Genomic DNA, 19,388 nt, shown 5'->3' on the forward strand with positions numbered 1-19,388 from the left:
ACTGGGGAGGAGATCTCAATGACCGGAAATCAACTTCTGGGATTTTAATTCAATTTGCTGGGTCAAATTTAGGCTGGCACTCTAGAAAACAAACACTTGTTGCTCTTTCCACAGCAGAAGCAGAGTTTTATTCCCTAGCACAAACCTGTAAAGAGGTTCTGTGGTTTAAACAGCTGTTAAAGGACATAGGCATGGAAGTGCACCAGCCTGTAACTGTTTTTGAAGATGATCAAGCTTGTATTGCTATGGCACAATCTGAAGGATGTAAGAACAGAACAAAGCACATAGATATCAGATATCATTATATTAAAGATTTAGTAGCCAAGGGTGAAATTGCATTAAAATACTGTGATTCAAAAGACATGATTGCTGATATTTTAACCAAGCCTCTTGCTGCACCAAGACACAGGGAATTAACAGAAAGAATTGGTCTGCAGCTTACTCCTTTGCATAATAAGGGGAGTGTTGGCATATCATTGTTACCCTGCAAGGAATAAGCCACAGAAACACCCTGGTACCATGGTAACAAATAGTTTTCTTAAGTGTTGGCAGAGTGAAAAGGTCAGGTTTCATTGTTCTCAGGTTGGGGTGTGGAAAAGGTTGAGTGTTGGATGACCAAATAAGGAAAAGGCTGCCTGCATGCTTGGGGAACTTGCCTTGACTTGCTGCCAGTGGTTTCAGTTTCTGTTTCTGTTTTCAGCTCAGCAGCATCTCTTTTGCTCAGCACGTGTGTGTGTGTGTGTGTGTGAGCTTGTAAATATGCCTTTTTGTATTTAGAAGCTTTTGAGCCCATCCAGGGCTCTGGATGAGAAACTGTTTATGTTCTCTATGTTTTATTTGAATACAACTTTTTCACTGAAATGCCTGGTGTCTTCTTTCTGAGCTCTTGTGCTAAATGCTTTCCAGCACTCTGCACATGCTTCACATGCACCAACAATAAATATGTTAAAAGTTTTAGAGACGATTGCCTTAGATATCAACAAATGAATTAAAATTCCATGAATTGGTGAGGTAACAATGTTATTAAAATAAACGTCACTCCATCATTGATTTATGTCCTAAGAGGTACTCCACTGTTAATTCCAAATAAATGCTTTCTTTGGATAAATAAATTATTGAGGAAATTTATATGGGAAAATATGCCATATAGGATTTCATTGGCTATATCTTCTGAGGATGGTAATTTTAGTTTACTGGATTTTCAAAAGTATCATTGGCCTTATATTTTATCAACTTTGTGGGTCTTGTTGAAAAGTGTTTATTTTCATAAAGGTCATGACAATTGCTGGAGTCAACATATAGAAGAAAAGGTGTTTCATTTCAGGAAATGGAAATAGTTAGACATGTTTGGGCCCTGTTAGGTCATAGATTGGAGTTTGATGCCAAGGTTCATGAATATTTATTTATTTTTATCTTTATGGAAGAACTCTACTTTAAAAATATAGGCAAAATGTACTATGGAAATTGTGGGCAGTATCTGGAATATATACTTTAAATCAATTGCTTTGCAATGATTATTTTAAGGATTTTTCTTGACTTCAAACAAAATTATACCTCCCTAATTCATAACAGTGGTAATATAATCTAGTCAAGCATGTTTCCATGGTTCAATATGAATTGGATGTTTTGACTGCTTCCAAGAAACATGAAGCATGTTCATCTTTGATGGAGTTAATGTCTGAAACTAAACCCACATCATATTTGTTTCAAAATCTAAAGAATAATTTCAGAGTTGATATTAATAAAACAGCTCATAAAGAATTAGATGTTCCAATAATGGAACATCAATGATTGCAGATCTTTAAAAATGTCAAATTAGTTTCATTGGATTTAAGAATAAAATTAATTTATAGAAATTTTTATTTCAAGTCTGCTGCGCACCGTGAAGAAAGTATTTGAAGGGAAGGACATCAGATTTGCTTTGCTGGCACTGTAAAAAAAAATTGAGGCTCATTGACTCATATAATTTGCCCTTTTGAATCACTCTCATCTTTTTGGAATATTTTAATGTGCATAAGTAGATTTATGGGGAAATATCTTAATGTTAAAGATGTTAATGTTATGTAAATTATGTCCCCAAACTTTGGAAACTGACAATTTTTGAGGAGTTATGGTTACATTGGGCCTTGAATTTGAAATGTTTTGCACACCTCTGGTCTCAAGAATGGGACCATATTTGGTCTCATTTCAGTGGTATTACTGACATCATCATTTCAATCAGTCACTTCACTAGTTTTATAATGGAATAAAATTCTCTCTCTGCAATTTATCAGTAACTCTATAGTAATTACTATCAGCTATCAAAGAAACAATCTTTTGCAGCCAATAGTATAACTTTCAGTTTATTTTCAGTTATAAGACATGATTCAATCCCACCCAGAACAACCAATATGGAACTGTTTGAAGAAAGAGTAATGATAGCTGAGCCTCCAAAAGGGGGCGGGGGGGGGGGGAGAGAGAGAAAGAGAGCTGGTGGATGCCAGGTGAAATTAAATAAATAGCACATGATCATGAGTGGAGGACATGCATACTTCCCATACGCACAAGACAGCAATTAAAAAAAATTGGTGCGCTTACTAAGAATACAAAATTTATTTTTTAAAAAAACCTCTACTATTTAGTTATACTAAAAGCAATACATTTGGTCACTTACTGGCCACAAATTCCTATTCAAACCAGCAATTTTTTATTAATGTTGATTTAATTTATGTATTCAATGTATACCCCTCCTTTTTATTCTAGCAAGTACTCAAATATCTCATAAAATTTTAAAAATAAAATAATTTTTAAATTTTAAACTTTAAAAACAAAACAAAAACAGAATCTAAAAAGTTGAAAACATAAATTAGCAATTAAAAGCCAGGTGAAAGAAGTGTACCTTTACAGATTTTCTAAATGCTGCATCCCAGCTGGTTGCCATAATCTTGGTTTTTTTGAGGTTTAGCTGCAGGCCAGCTTTTGCACTTACTTCTTTCACCATCATAAGGCTCCTCAGTTCCTCTTCACTTTCAGCCATCAAAGTGGTATCATCTGCATATCTGAGATTGTTAATGTTTCTTCCAGTGATTTTAACTCCAGCCTTGGATTCCTCAAGCCCAGCTTGTCGCATGATGTGTTCTGTGTACAAGTTGAATAGGTAGGGCGAGAGTATGCCGTACTCCTTTCCCAATCTTAAACCAGTCCGTTGTTCCGTGGTCTGTTCTTACCGTTGCTACTTGGTTGTTATACAGATTCCTCAAGAGGCATACAAGATGACTCGGTATCCCCATACTGCTAAGAACTTGCCACAATTTGTTATGGTCCACACAGTCAAAGGCTTTAGAATAGTCAATAAAACAGAAATAGATGTTTTTCTGAAACTCCCTGGCTTTTTCCATTATCCAGCGGATATTGGCAATTTGGTCTCTAGTTCCTCTGCCTTTTCTAAACCCAGCTTGTACATCTGGCAATTCTCGCTCCATGAATTGCTGAAGTCTACTTTGCAGGATCTTGAGCATTACCTTACTGGCATGTGAAATAAGTGCCACTGTTCGATAGTTTGAACATTCTGTAGCGTTTCCCGTTTTTGGTATGGGGATATAAGTTGATTTTTTCCAACCTGATGGCCATTCTTGTGTTTTCCAGATTTGCTGGCATATAGCATGCATTACCTTGACAGCATCAACTCGCAAGATTTTGAACATCTCTGACTTAACTGATGACAAATTAAGAACAAATCTCAACAAGATAAAAATGAAAGCATTTAAATCATTTAAATTCGAGTGCACTAAATTTTGCTCTAGGTTGCACTGTTCTTGCATATGAAATACCACTGAGAAATTAAAAGAAACAAACACTCTACTTAGTAGTTAGTCCCATTGATTTTAGTGGACTAATTACTTGACTTGTGGATTCTATTCATGTTTACATATGCACATTTTTCTGTAGAAATACATTAAGGAAATATACATATTGAAAGTCCTCACCTGTTTCCAAAGTGTTTGTGGATAGTGTAGTAGCTGACAATTATAGGTTACCTCCTAAATGTTTGATGTTTCTTTTTTGTAGGACAGAGCTAACAAAAAATGTTGTGCTTCCAGAACTAGTAGAATTAGCAAGGGATGAAGGCAGCAGTGTACGTCTTGCAGCTTTTGAAACATTGGTAAATCTGTTAGAAATGTTTGATGCAGGTAAGATTGGTTTTAGCTCTGCAGCTGTTCCTTTATGCTAACACTCAATCATATGTTGATTGTGTATCACCTTTCTAATTTTATATTTTCTGTTTTTCAGATGATAGAAGTCAAACTGTCCTCCCATTAGTGAAATCATTCTGTGAAAAATCCTTTAAAGCAGATGAATCCATTCTGGTTTCATTATCTTTTCATTTAGGGAAGCTTTGTAATGGACTATATGGTATGACTAAAAAGTTTTCAATACAATTTTAAAGCTGCATTTGTTTATATTTGGTTGAAAACATTTAACACTGCAATCCTGATTGTGCTTACTTCTGGGATAAAGAACATTTAATATCCAATTAAATATAATAAGGAAAATATTATATAATTAAATGACATAATCTGCCACCTTTCTCCCAGATAATATATGATACAATAGTATTAATATGAATTTTTAATCAATATGTGCTTAAATGCTTAGCATAACAGGTTTAGAAAAATATGTGATTTCTTTGATCAACATTCATTTAAAACTCAAACAGTTAAGAGTAAAATAGTATCTAAGCTGTTAATTCCTAGATACTTTTGAAAACCTTTTTCTAATGCCAGTACCCAAAACAAAATAGAGAAATGTGGTGTTGAGGTGCTGCTAGGAATATCTTGGGGGTAGTCCCTGTCATCTGAAAACTTCATTCACCTGAGCTTTAAGTACAAACTATAATCTTGCAGCTAGCAAGAATATCAACTTTTTCACAAGATCCAAATAGTTTAAATACAAAGTGAGCTATTCATATCTTCCTGTTTAGTTTCTTTCTATGAGCTGTCTATAACTAACCAGAAAAAAATCCTGGGATAGAAAGGGATAGCACAATGACGATGCTGACTCAGTGTGTGGCAGCAGTGAAAAGGGCTTGGAAAAAAATGCCAATATTATAATTACTTTATATAAACCTATGATATATCCCTATCTAGATTACTCTATATAATTATTGTTACTACACTTGAAAAATGCTCAGAAGAGGGCAACTAAAAATATTAGGAGGTTGAGCATCTTCCTTATGAAAAAGGCATTTTAGCTTGGAAAAATGTGACTGGGAGGAAACAATTGAAGTGTATAAAATCATGTAGGAAATGGAGAAAGTAGATAGGGAGTTTTTCTTCCTCTCTCAAAATAGTAGGACATCATGCCTACAATGAAGTTGATTAGAAGGAGATTTAAAACAAAAAAGGAAGTACCTTCACACAGCACATAATTAATCTATGGAACTCATTACCATAAAATGTTGGCTTTAAGAGGGGATTGGATAAATTCATGGAGGACAGGTCTATCCAGGGCTATTGCTTTGAAGACTAAATTTTCCTTAATTTAAAGCTTCCCTAAAAAAAAAGGCTTTCAGAAGTTTCCTGAAGGCCAGGAGTGAGAAGGGCCAAGTTGTCTCCAAGGGTAATGTATTTCATAGATTATGAGCCACAACTCTGAAGGCCTGCCTTTTAACCCACATCCTGCAAACTTCACATGAAGGTGGAATCTAAAATAGGCCCTCTCTGCATGAGCTGATAGGAAGGGCAGAATCATTCTCAACAATTGGGGCTGTTGAATGGACCTAAGGTAACCTGGTGCTACACCATACAGTGCCTTATAGATAATGAAGGGCACTCTGAATTGGGCCCAGAAGCTTACTAACAACCCATAAAAGAGGTGTTACTCTGTAGTGGCAGGACCTGCCTTCCAATTGTTTGGCCACTGTATTCTGTTTTTTTGGTAGAAACTTAACATTGCACTCATAGTACCCATTACATTATTGATTATTATTCAGAGGGTACACACAAACACACACACACACACAAGATGCTGTGGGACTTCCAAATCCAGACAGACAGGCAGGTACTGGCCAATCAACCAGGCATCAAGGTAGTAGACAAGGACCAGAAGACAGCGGTGGTGATAGGTGTAGTGGTGCCAAGTGACAGCAACATCTCATTCATTCATTCATTCATTTTAAAAAGCCAGTGTGGTGTTGGACCCAGGTTCAGCTTTATCCTCAGCCACAGAAGCTCACTGGGTGACTTTGGGCCAGTCATCTCTCTCAGCCCAACCTATTTCACAGAGTGAATGTGGGGAAAAATGGGATAAGCAAATGCTGTGCATGCCATCTTGAGCTCCCAAATGAAAGGTGGGATAAAAATCAAAGAAATTAAATGTACAAACAAATACTATTACAACAGCCTATACAACAAATAATAGAATCTTGTCCTTGGATTAGAACTGCTGATCTGCTAATAATATAAGTAGTCTTGTGCGAATAGTGCCTGCCTCCTCAGAAGATGAGGATTCTTTGTACAAAACTTCTTCCTGTCTTGGAAAGTAAACTGTATCGAAGTATCAACCATTAGAACTAGTTAAAACTTCATTATTTACAGGCAGTAGAAATTGTTGTTCAGTTGCTTAGTCACTTTCAACTCTTTGTTATCCAATTTGCATAATTTCACCAAAATTGTCTGGCAATAACTGCTGCTTTTAGTTCTTCTGAACTCATGCTTATAATGACTGTATCTAGCACTTTGTTTTGTGCCACCTCTTTTTTCAGTTGCCTCCAGTTTTTCCAGGCATAAGGGTCTTCTCCAGTGACTCTTGTGAAGCATTATGTATCCAAAATATTTAAGTTTTAGCTTCATTATTAGTCAGCCAAGAAAACAAATTGATGATTGAAGAAATCAGTCCAGCATTCTCACTAGAGGCACAAATGACTAAGCTCAAATTATCCTTTTTTGGACACATTATGCAAAGACTTATCTCTCTGGAAAAGGCTCAGTGCTGGGAAAGGTGGAAGGAAACAGAAGAAGAGGACAACCAGCAGCAAGGTGGATAGAATCAGTTGCAGTGGCAATGCATACACCATTGGAAGACCTGAAAGACCAGGTTAGGGACAGATCGTTATGGAGAAAAGTCTGTCTATGTGGTTGCTAAGGGTTGACACTGACCTGATGGCACATAATCAATCAATCCATCAATAGTGCTTCCAGTGCTTGTTTAACTTCACCTGGTGTTGCACGATCCTTTCTTATTGTGGTGCAAGATACTCTCAACAATTTAGTCCCACACAAATTCAAAGCACCAATTTTTCTGTGATCAATCTTTTGTAGCCATAAGTTGCCATTAGAAAAACCATGGCCGTGACAGTATATACCTTTGATGTCCATGCAATACCCTTGTCCCTTAATTTTTTGTCTAGCCCTGTCATACTTTTTCTCCCAAGAAGTGGACATTTATTTCATAGTGACTGCACCATCTCTGAGTTTTTGAACCTAGGAAGAGAAATGTTGTTACCTCCTCGTCTTCACAACCTATTTCCAATTGGGTTGGCATTACCCATTGCCATAATCTCTCTTTTTTTTTTTAACACTGAGCAGCACACTGTCTTTTGCAATCTCTTCTTAAATTTTCTTGTCTTCCAACTGTCAAAGTGGTACCATTAGATTTCCGATACTTGTTGCTGTTTTTCCAGTAATTTTAATTATACATTCTTCATAAAAGTTAAGTAAGATGACAGTGTATAACTTTAACACATTCCTTTACTAATGTTAAATTGTTCCATGTTCTGTTCTCAGTGTTTTTTCCTGGTCATCAAACAAATTCTTCAGTTGGAAGATGAGATGCCGTGGTCCATCCACATTTTTAAAGGCTACCTACAAAAGCCCTTGTATAATCAATAAAGCAAAAATAAATGTATTTTTGGAATTTCTGCATATCTTAAGTTAGCAGTGTGGTCTCAGGTGCCCCTGCCTTTTCAGAATCCAACTTGTACATCTGGCAGTTCTTGTTCTATGTATTGCTAAAATGAGTATAAACTTACTGGAATGTGAGATAAGTGAAGTTTTTCAATAGTTTGAGGAGTTTTTATCACTACCTTTTTCAGTATTGGAATATAAATTGATCTTTCTTGGTCCCTTGATCATTGCTGTATTCTCCATACCTGCTCATAAACCTCTTGTAGCATTTCAACTGTATCATCTCAGAATTTTAAACAATTTTGCTGGTAATTCATCAACTACTGCAGCTTTATTTTTAGCAGCATTTTCTAGGGCCCATTTAATTTCACTTTTCAGAATGTCTGGCTCTAGTTCAGTGATTAAACCTTTGTACCATTGATTTTAGGATTTTTTTTTCTAGTTCTGTATATTTGCATCATCTCTTCTTTATATCTTTTCTGCACTAATTTTTTTTGCCTTTGTCTTTTACTGTATCCTTCTCTGCATAAAGGTTTGCCTTGATTTCTATCGTTTTCTTAAATAACTCTCTTGTCCTTCCCATTTGATTGTTATCCTCAATATGTTTGCATTGCTTATCAGTACTTAGTTGTATCTCTGTTGCCTTTTGCTTTTTACCTTCACCTATTTCCAAGCCATTATCAGATAGCCATTTCACCTTCTTTTGTTGTTTGCATTTTCAGATACTTTTGTTTACTTCATCTTTAATAATGTCACAAATTTCTGTCAGGAGTTCTTTAGGTACTCTATCAAATCAAATCCATTAAGTCTGTTCTTTACATTTATACATAATTATATGAATTATTGTTGAGGTTGTATCTTGTCGGTTGATAATTTTATTTTCTTTAGTTTAATTTGTAATTTTACAAGAAGTAGTTTGTGACCTAAGCCTTAATTACAGCCATGTCTGGTTTTGGCTGACTGGACAGTTTTTCCATACTTGCTTGCAGAATATGTAGACAATTTCATGTTGGTGTTGTCTATCTGGTAATGTCCATCTGGCATGTTGTTTTTTAAGTTATTGGAAGAAACATTGATTCTTTTTTGTAGAACTCTCTTAGCCTGTTTTCTGCTTCACTTCTTATACCAAGGCCAAATTTCCATTTTAAATACTGTTTTACTTCAACTTTAGCATTGAAATATTTTGTAAATAGTAAGATGTGATTTTTAGTGTTGTGTTCACATGATGTTGCAAGTAACCTTTGAACTTTTCAACTTCTGCTTCTTCTACAACTGTGGTTGGAGTATGGACTTGGATCATCGTAATACTGACTTGCCCTGGATTCAAATAGAGATAATTCTATCATTTTGGGGGGAGGGAGGTATATCCAAGCACTGACTTTGATTCCCATTTGTTAATAATTATGACTTCATTTCTTCTGTGGTATTCTTGTTTATAATAGAAGCTTTGATGCTCCTGTCATGTGAAATTAACCATTTCAGTGTTCATTCTTGATCATTCTGCCTTGCTTCATAATTCCGACATTCCACATGCTAGTAGTATACATTTCTTTGCAGCATCAAATTATCCTTTTGATTCTGGTCATATCAGCAGCTGACTGTCCTTTCAGCTTTAATCCAGCCACATCAAAAACACCAGTACTACTCAAATACTTGCTCTCTACTTTTTTCCCAGTAGCTTGCTGTATACTTTCCAACTTGTAGCGCTAATGTTCAAATATCATGTTGACTTTGCCCTGGCATGTCTGATCAGACACTGAAGTGGGTTGCCATTTCCTTCTCCAGTGGGTCTGACCCTTCATGTACAACCTGCCCATGATGGGTTAACCTTCTGGGAATGTATAACTCCCAACAGTATAACTTGCAGCATCATTGGCATGTGCAAACCTCTTCAGCATTGCAAGGTAACAATCCATGAAAAGGAGAAGTAGTTAGCTTTAAGGTTTTATCTAAAAACAAAGTAAAATGTATTCTTTCAGGGCTTTCCCCCTCAGAGATTCATAATACAGTGGTAATTATATACTTCTAATACATTATAGAAAAGCCCCAAAGCAGGAGTTAATATGTACTTCTAGGATGTAAATCCTCATATGTTATAGAAATATATGACTGAAATCACACAGAATACAGTAATTCTTATCCTGATACCTTGGAGAAGTGTTAGATTGCTGTTACTATTGCAAAATGTGGGTTTGATCAGCACAGAGACAAAAGCCTCAGCATATTAGAGGTTCATGGTGATTATTTTGTTATGGTTCTTTGATTTGCAAATGCTCTATTTCAAACATAAATTGATACAAAATAAAATATTAAGTTTCGTCAAATCTACATTTCTTTACACTAATATAGAAAGTGTTTTCAGAAGTTACATTTGGGGTCTCTGAAGTTTACAACAATTGTGTGAGGCAGCTAGGGAAAGAGGAGATGAGATCTGCCAGTATTGTCAATGAACTTCCTGGCATGGCAGAGATTTGAAGATAGTCCTGAATTTGTTATGTCTGCTATTATAAGCACACTGTTTTGATAGGGTGTTCTTTAACCAATTTATGAAAATAAAATACTGAACAAGCATTTTATTTGTTTAAAGGAATTTTTACACCAGAGCAGCATTTGCGATTTTTGGAGTTCTATAAGAAGCTTTGTACACTGGGATTAGAACAGGAAAATGGGCACAATGACAACCAGATACAGCTGCAAACTCTAGAACAGGAAAAGAAATACATATCAGTGAGGAAGAACTGTGCTTACAATTTACCTGTGAGTGAAATGCTCCTTCATTTATCTATCAGTAATTTGTGTAAAAGGTAGTCTTGTGAAACTATTTCTGATTTTAAGACAGATGATTTCCGCTGAAACACATTTTCTCCTAAACCAGAGAACAATACGGTTAGTGGGGCTGAACCTTTTACTGTTATGACAAAGGGTAGATTAAAAGGAGGAAGAAGGGTTGCCTGATTTGATGACCATTGTTGCTTACTCCAGGTAAGCAGACACATTATAAATTCTGTTACTGCCAGCTATCTTTTGAGAGCAAATAGGAAAGTGGAGGTGGGGAGGGAGGGCAGGCACATAGCTCAAGGACACCAGTGTGAGAATTCTTGCTAGAGTAAGGATAAATGTCATTAGCCTTCTTTATGTAATATAATATCAGTATGCACCAATCTTTATTACATACTGAATCGTTTATATTCCTAGGCCATGATGATTTTTGTGGATCCCAAAAATTTCAATTTGGAACTGTACTCTACATTCTTCTGTCTCTGCCATGATCCTGAAGTACCAGTCAGACATACTGTGGCTAGTAGCTTCTATGAAGTAAGTCAGGAAATGTATCTTATGGAAACACTGTTTGGCTTAATTTTAATAAATCTTCAAAATATTGAAACTTACTTTGGCATGTTTATAATTAACTAAAATATCATATTTTAATATATTTAAAGTACTTCTTAAAAGATTGCCTCCCCTAAGAACCATTGAGTGGGCATTCTAAGATCAGTGGCAAGGCCCTGCCTGTGGTTATATTGATAGAGTTGATTCACACTGCAATTGTCAAGAGTAGGCCATCTCAGTAGCAGTATCCCAGTTATGGAACTCTCCTAGGAGAATTTTACCTAATTCTGTCTCCTCAAGGACTGCCCTTGAAGACTATCTAGAAACTGTAATCAATGTAAAATGCAACAGTACACAGTGCTGGATGAGAACCATTACAGCCACGTGACCCTATATTGTGGGGGCTATATTGGTTTCCAGTAGGTTTCAAAGTACAATGTACAAGATGTTAGTTTTGATCTTCAAAGAAATGGCTCCTAGGTACTTGCAGAACCTCTTCCTCCGAGTAAAACCAACGTATCTAGTTTGCTCATCCTAGTTGGGAATTTTGAAGAAAACTGACCTACAAAAGGTGAGATCAAGAATGATGATAGTCCCACTTTGTATAACAGTCTCATCCTGGAACTTAGGTTGGTACCAACTCTGGCATCTTTTCAAAAAACCATCAATACAAGAGTTATTCCATAGAGTGTTTGGAAGCTGAAGTTGTCCAGTGTTGCCCTGGCATTATTTATTTATTTATTATTTAAATTTATATCACCACCCATCTCCCCCAATGGGTTTACAAGACAAACATGTATTATGATCGTGATTATTGTTTATGTTATTTTGATTCTTCCTATTGGATTATGTTGATGTTTTAATTGTCTGTTTTTAATATTTGTAATCAATGTAAACTGCCCTCTGTAGTATATAAATAAAATAAGTAAATACCAGCACTTTGAACTGCACTCAAAAACCTTTTCAAAGCTAATGCAGCATCCATAATATATGTATCATACTGCTAAACTGACTTGCTGAATCAACTGCAGTTTCCAGATAATCTTCAGGAGCAGTCCCAGGTAGAGAGGTTATAAGAATATGAATTACAAAAGTTTTCTCTTTTTTTTACCTCTCCTTGTTTGTCACATATACTCTACTCCGTACTTTCAAGCATACACTCTGCAGTAATACTTTAGCACTTTGATTAATTTGTTGTGGGTTTACAAGTCAGTGCAATTATAAACATACCTCTGAATGAACATCGCTACAACCATACTGTAAATTCTATTAATTTCACCTAAAGACATATGGTAGAGTCTCTACATTTAATCAGTGTCATTTTAACTGGACTCTCTGAAACAGTTGGCTTTACAATCTGAGTATAAAAATCAATTGTTTTTTTTCTTTGTGTTAATTGCCTCTGTAAAAAGGTACAGTAGGAAACACAATAGGAATTAGGAGAATCCTTAGCATGCCATCCATAATCCCTCCCAATGTGTATCCGTTGTTATTGGCTTATTTATACCTGTGAAGAATATAGCCCCTCAGAAAGACTTAGCCTCACTTCCTCTGTCATTAAAATTGCAGAACTGCAGTTTCCTGAGTTCAGAAACCAGAACTTTCACCACTTTTTGCTGCCTGAGAAAGAATTAGCCTATTGATGGCATCATACTCCAGATATACCCCCACAGTTCACTTAGGTTTTAAATTGCATAGGAGATCATATGGGACTCAGTATTTTAGAACCTCGGCATTACTACTGAAAATTATGTACTGGGAAGGAATAGAACCATATAAACCAATCCAAAATGATTATATGGACATTGATGTTGAAAACTGTTGAGAGGTCTAGGAGAGTTAGCAGAGTCTCATTTATACAATTCTGTCAGTCAAGCATTTTGATAAGGGAGTTTTTAGTTTCCGATGTAGTCCAGAAATCGGTCTGAAATGGATGTAAGTAATCTGTCAATCTTGAGCAATCTTCTGCTTACTTAAATACTTTACCCAAACAAGGAAGGTTTGTTATACACAACAGCATAATGCAGAATGCCTTCCTTAGGAATTTTTCCACAAACTGCTACCTTCAAGACAACCAAGACAATTCTCTCTCTCAATGAAGCATTTGTTTCTTTTTGGACTCTGTTAGGAAACACGGGTATTGTTCATTTTTTTCATTATTTTGTCTATCTCAGAAGACAGAATAATATTTAATATATCTGGGAATTAGAATCTGATCAACTGTGTTTTAAGTAAATAGGAAGTACATGGCAAAAACATGCAAAATTCCTTTTCCAAGTATATTTGGATTGTATAAACTAGCAAACTGCATCTCAGAGATTAATTCCAAAGCATACAGCTGCCACCACATCCCTTTTCTATGTTTTTATCAATATTATGCTATATTGCAAATAGTAAGGAAAGGACATGACCTCAACAGCCTTAAAGTATGGGTATTGGCATTGTAGGTTTAATCTATACATTTGTTTCCTATTCAAGATACTATTCAAGCTCTGTTTTTTTTAAAAATAAACACAGATTAAAGGTCTAATATCTCTATTTTGTTGTTTTGTGATTTTCCAGGTTGCTAAGCTTTTAAATACTGATGTGTATATAATACATAAAGAACTGATAGCCCTATTGCAGGATGAATCATTAGAGGTAATGACCTATTTGCTGCTTATGTTAGATAATTTACAGTTATTCCAAGTCACATTGTTTACTAAAGGAAGAAATTCTTGATGGGTCGAAGCATAGGGAGGAATCATAGCTGTTTGTCTCATGATCTAGTCATAAAGGACAGAGAATGTTGTCACTGTAGAGTCATCTGAAAGTGATGAGTGATAATTCTTATAACACTTTCCCAGGAGAAATAGAAAATCTATAAACTCAAATTTGCAAAAGAAACCATTGTTCAAAGGGGCATATAATAGTTTGATCTCACTCCAGTTTGATATTAGTCTTAGGTTCAGTCAGTCTGATTAGTGCTGAGTAAGGTTCCCTTTGGTATGATGTGTTCAGTTTTATTCCAGAAATTATATTGTTAAATCAGAATGTATTAATGAAATAGTTGAAGGCAAAATTATGCAAGGAGGGCATATTCAGACTAGGAAAGGGACTGGGCATATTCAGACTAGGAAAATGAAAATGAAATAATTTCTAATATTATTAAATGCTGGAAAGCAGAACAACTATATTGGAGTACTATCATATTCCCTCTTAAACTTGTCTTCTCCAATGAGTATTGTAGAAGCATGGCTTAAATCAGAAAGGAAGAGATTTAGATGAAGCGCTGAATAGAGAAATCACTGTGTGTATTTATAGAATTGTGTTTTTTGGAGGGGAAAAAACTCCCAAAAATTTAAGTGGGAATCTGTGATAGATAAGCATTCTGCGTAATGGTGATTGGTCAGCTGGTCCATTACCTGGAACTGTATGCCGCTGCTGCAAGGCATTTTGGAGATAAACTGACACTTAAATTTATATGACACTAACTGAAATATCTCTATTGCTTCCTGGTATTTTACAGGCAAGAATGGGTATTTCTAACTTTTCAGTTGCAGCAGTTGATGGTTCCAAATACCCTTTGTCAGCCATGTAAGGCAGCAGACCAGGCCAAGAAATAGACTCCAAGGAAGACTAAGAACTACTTTTATTTTGATTGGCTATAGTAACATAATCTTGCAAGTCTGATTGTGCTTCCCCTCCTCCCTCTTTTATATTCATGTGAATTAGGGGCGTGTCTGAGATCTTTTCATAATCCTCCCCCATCATTTCGACTCAAGCAATACTTTCCTTTTTATTGCCTTGGTAACTGATCTTGTCTCTCTCCATCAAGGTCATCATCTTTATTGTCAATACCCTGCTTCTTCATATGGCATTACAGATCTTGCCTTCTGCAGGCTGTTAGATCAGGATATTTTCCTATGTCTGCAGTTCTGCACTCAGATCTGCTAGGTAGGTAGATAGATTTTGGACATGTAAGTAAATGTATTATCTTTTAACTAGGTGATAGATGCATTAATAAATCACCTTCCTGAAATCCTTGAACTTCTGTCTACTGGAGGAGAAAGCAGTGGATCAGAGAACAAGGTAAAGTAGATGGCTCTATCAGCAGAATCTTATTTTAAATAACGAAACAGGAAATCCACTATCATTTTTCTTACTGTGAAAGCACCTAGAAGATATTACTATTTCTGCTTTCATTTGGGAGACTGTGATTAGGTTAATGGAGAGGGGGAGTAAACCTTGAATATTTTCAGTGTTGTGGGGAAAGCTTTGATCCATAATCTATATGTCTATAATCCATAATCTATACTCTGGTTTCTCTTCAGATCATACAAATATTTCACTTTTTACTAAAGATTTCCATGGAGAGAAAACTTTTATGAGTTTTGTACTAATTTTTTGAGGCTAACCACCCAGAGTCCCTCCTGGGGTGGGGAGATGGGTGGTGATAAAAATTTGACAAATAAAAAATAAAATATGTCTCACAGGACAGCTTCTCTTAATATCCTTGGAGGGATGAGGAAAACCAAATATAATTCATACCAATGAAAGAGGAGGGCAGGGACAGAAGTAAACAAGGGACAGAGGAAGTAATCCCAAGTGCTAGTAAAAACATTTTTATTTGCCTTTTTGTTTTACTGCTACTCTCTCCCTTGATAACTGACACCAAACAAAATAAATGTACAGTGAACTGGAAAAAGCTATGTAGCTATGCAGTGAAACCTGGATGGACTAGTTCACTGAAATTTTCAGGTTCTGGCACTCTCCTGCATATTGCAGGTAGTAAAAGTGACCAGAAACACCAGTTTACCAGTTTGTTTGTTTGTTTGTTTATTTATTCATTCAATGTGTATTGCCACCTATCTCATCTCAAACCGGTGACTCTCGGCAGCTAACAACAATAAAAACAGTCATAATATAAAACAATAAAAACATAACAAAAATTAAATATAAAAATATTTATTTATTTATTCAATTTGTATTAGGATCAGCTCTAGCTATGGTAACTCACATATTAGTTAAACCCAAGTCTGACTTTATGCATTTTATGTAAGTTTCAAAGATACTTTGAAAAATTGGATAGATACAGAATTTGGTGATGTGGATATCAGTGTGGGCTGGGAACTTACGGCCTAAGTTGATTGCTAGGAACATATAGCACTGATTTAATTGACTGGTAGCGTACATCATAAAGGATGAATAAATCCAAAATAGTTTGGAGCCAACTATCTAAAAAACTAACTTCATCTGTATGATTTTGTCCATATGCTAAGATCAGTCTTGGGTCTTGCTTTTTTTTTTTCTTACTGTCAGCAAGGTCAAATAATTTGATGGACGTAAATCATAATGGCTTTGTGATTAGGTCCATTATGCTACTAAATGTTGTGTTTGGCTACTGTATTTTGGGAATTCTAAGCTGATTTAATATATCTTTGGCTAACTATGTCTAAAAACAGCCAACAAATGATTTTCCCCTTTCAGTTTTTAAATTTTCCAGAGTTAATTCCAGCACTAACAAGAGCTGAACAGAGGGCAGCGACCTCTTTAAAATGGAGGACTCATGAGAAGCTACTACAAAAGTATGCTTGTTTGCCTCATGTCATCTCAAGTGATCAGATTTATTACCGCTTTTTGCACAGAATGCTGACAATCATTATGACAAATGTGAGTTCTCAATGATCCTTTTTTCTGTGTGTGTTTTGTATTTCTTTCTAAAGTATATGAAATTGTCTTAAAAACATTTTCTAAGGGATTAAAATATCTAGATTGCTGCTGAAATAGATCTGGATTGGGACAAGTATATCAGCTACAGAGAAACTAGAACTCTTTTGTTTAATTTGTATTTTTTTAATGAACTGCCAGTGTTGTATGCATTGAACACCTGTAGCCTTAAAGTGTTTTTATCTGCTTGTTTCCATCTGATGCTTCCAAATAAGTCAGGACTGCAAATCCTAAAACTGAAACTTAATGGTTGACAAAAAATAGGAAAACCTATACAATCTGACCATATCTGTATATAGAATTGGATTTTTGTAACTTGGGAGAAAAAGAATTTGGAGAGGTTGTTCTGCTTCTTCTATTCTATAGGAATCCCCATTGTCAGGTTTAGAAACTATTTGGAGGGTAATGAAAAAAATGATACTTCAGTTTAAAAAATCTTTATGTGGTTGCTAATGCTGAATCACGATTACTTTATTCCTATTCTGAAATAAAAACTGGTCTTTTGAAAAAATATACAATACTGCAAATCAGTTTTAATTTATTCTTTCTTAACAGTATTTTGATATTGCTTAGATCATCAGAATGCATGTGATAAAGCATAAATATTACAAATCAAATTTGGAGGAGAATTTTTGGATGGTAGGATGCCTGTTTGCCTACTCAGATAGGATGAATCATTGTGAGGGAATATAAAAAGGTGGGGATTAGCAAGATCCTCTTCTTTGTTCAGGAGCACTGGTCTCAGTTTCCATCCTTGTATTGCTATAGATGTCAGGAGAGCCACTTGGATGGGCTAGAATAGAATTGGTAGCAATAGATAATGTAAGCACCTTTGTGTGCAGAACTATCTGTTTAGGTCCCGATTCAACGTCAGTGAGAGATGTAAGGAATAAATTGGCTTTATAAATTAGCCTACAAAAATAATTCTGGGGAAGAACTATTTTGCATTTTATTTCAGATTTACACATTTGTCATGTCCTGTAGTTTTACGTCAGAGATGACAATCACTCACAGATTCCAAGATGCCTGTGATTAGGTTAGACTAGATTAGACTGAGTCCATGGAATCACAAAATTGTTTTTGAATTTATAATTGATTGATTGATTAATTAATTAATTGGTTTTATAAGGCCAACTATTTGTCAAGTGAGAGCCAGTTTGGTGTAGTGGCTAAGGCTTCAGGCTAGAAACCAGGAGACTGTGAGTTCTGATCCCACCTTAGGCACAAAGCCAGCTGGGTGACTTTGGGCCAGTCACTCTGTCTCAGCCCTAGGGGGGAAGCAATGGCAAACCACTTCTGGAAAACCTTGCCAAGAAAACTGCAGGGACTTGTCCAGGCAGTCTTCGAGAATCAGGCATGATGGAATGGATTAAAAAAAAAAATTATCAAGTGACTCAAAGGGGCATACAGGACAAGTTTAAAAAAAAAGTAACAGTAAAAGAACTAAATAGCAACAACTGCCTAGGGGATACAAATCTTAAAACAGTCATGGGAGGTACACAAAGTTCTTCAGGCCTGCTGGAAGAGCCAGGTTTTATAACCTTTCTGAAGAACAACATGGTTGGGGCTCTGTGGACTTTGGGGAATGCTGTTCCAGAGGGCAGGAACAGTGATAGAGAAGACTGGCTTCCAGTGTCCCATAAGATAACATTTCTTCAGGGAGAAGACTTCAAACATGCTAACCCTGTCAGATTTTATGGAATGGGCAGAGACAGTTGGAGAGAGGTGGTCCCATAAATAATTAGTCCCCAAGCCATAAAGGGCTTTAGTGATTGCGATCAATACTTTGAATTGCACCTGCAAGCCAACTGGCATCCAGTACAGCTAGTGCTTTTGTGGTGTCACAAACACTGAAATGCATTCATAACTACTTGCACTGACACATTCTTGACCAGCTGAAATTTCTGAGTGGTTTTCAAGGGTAGAGACCATTGTAATACTCGAAACAAGAGATGACTAAAACAGGAGTTACCATGATAAGGGACTCCCAATCCAAGAAAGGGCACAGTTGCCATACAAGCTGAATCTGTGCAAAGGCACTCCTAGCCATAGCTGCCATCTGCTCTTCAAGCAAGAACTGTATGTCTAGGAGCACCCCAAACTCTGCTCCAGTTCCATCTGGGTAAGTGCCACCTCATCTAGAACTAAAGCTGGACAATATCCAGGAGGAGAAGATTCTGAAGCCACAGCCACTAGGACTAACTAAGGTTAAATCTAAGCCTGTTCCTTCCCACCCAGACTCTCACAACCTCCAAGCATTGGGACAGGACCTCTATAGCATCACCTAGTTGGCACAGAGTTGAAATATATAACTGGATATCATGGCCATACTGATGAAACCTGATCCCATGCTGTTGGATAACCTCACCCACTGGTCTCATGTAGATGTTAAATAGGAGTGGAGACAGCATTAAGCCCTGAGGAATCCTGCACAGGAAGAACCTCAGGTGTGAACTCTTCTCTCCT

At 36.1% G+C, this 19,388-nt stretch overlaps 1 protein-coding gene and 1 pseudogene across 1 annotated transcript in view; both read left to right on the forward strand.

Annotated features, from left to right (window-relative positions):
- PPP4R4 (protein phosphatase 4 regulatory subunit 4) overlaps nucleotides 1-19,388 on the forward strand; it is a 123,068-nt gene that overhangs the window by 71,551 nt on the left and 32,129 nt on the right. Inside the window, exons 8-14 of the mRNA XM_063290270.1 lie at nucleotides 4,048-4,169; nucleotides 4,270-4,392; nucleotides 10,471-10,640; nucleotides 11,079-11,198; nucleotides 13,776-13,853; nucleotides 15,201-15,284; nucleotides 16,683-16,865. Of these exons, the coding sequence (XP_063146340.1) occupies nucleotides 4,048-4,169; nucleotides 4,270-4,392; nucleotides 10,471-10,640; nucleotides 11,079-11,198; nucleotides 13,776-13,853; nucleotides 15,201-15,284; nucleotides 16,683-16,865 (880 nt within the window). The remainder of the gene's footprint in view (nucleotides 1-4,047; nucleotides 4,170-4,269; nucleotides 4,393-10,470; nucleotides 10,641-11,078; nucleotides 11,199-13,775; nucleotides 13,854-15,200; nucleotides 15,285-16,682; nucleotides 16,866-19,388) is intronic.
- On the forward strand, nucleotides 15,507-15,632 carry LOC134488660 (U5 spliceosomal RNA; annotated as a pseudogene).

The sequence above is a fragment of the Candoia aspera genome, chromosome 1 (assembly GCF_035149785.1).
Source record: "Candoia aspera isolate rCanAsp1 chromosome 1, rCanAsp1.hap2, whole genome shotgun sequence".
NCBI classification, from domain to species: domain Eukaryota; kingdom Metazoa; phylum Chordata; class Lepidosauria; order Squamata; family Boidae; genus Candoia; species Candoia aspera.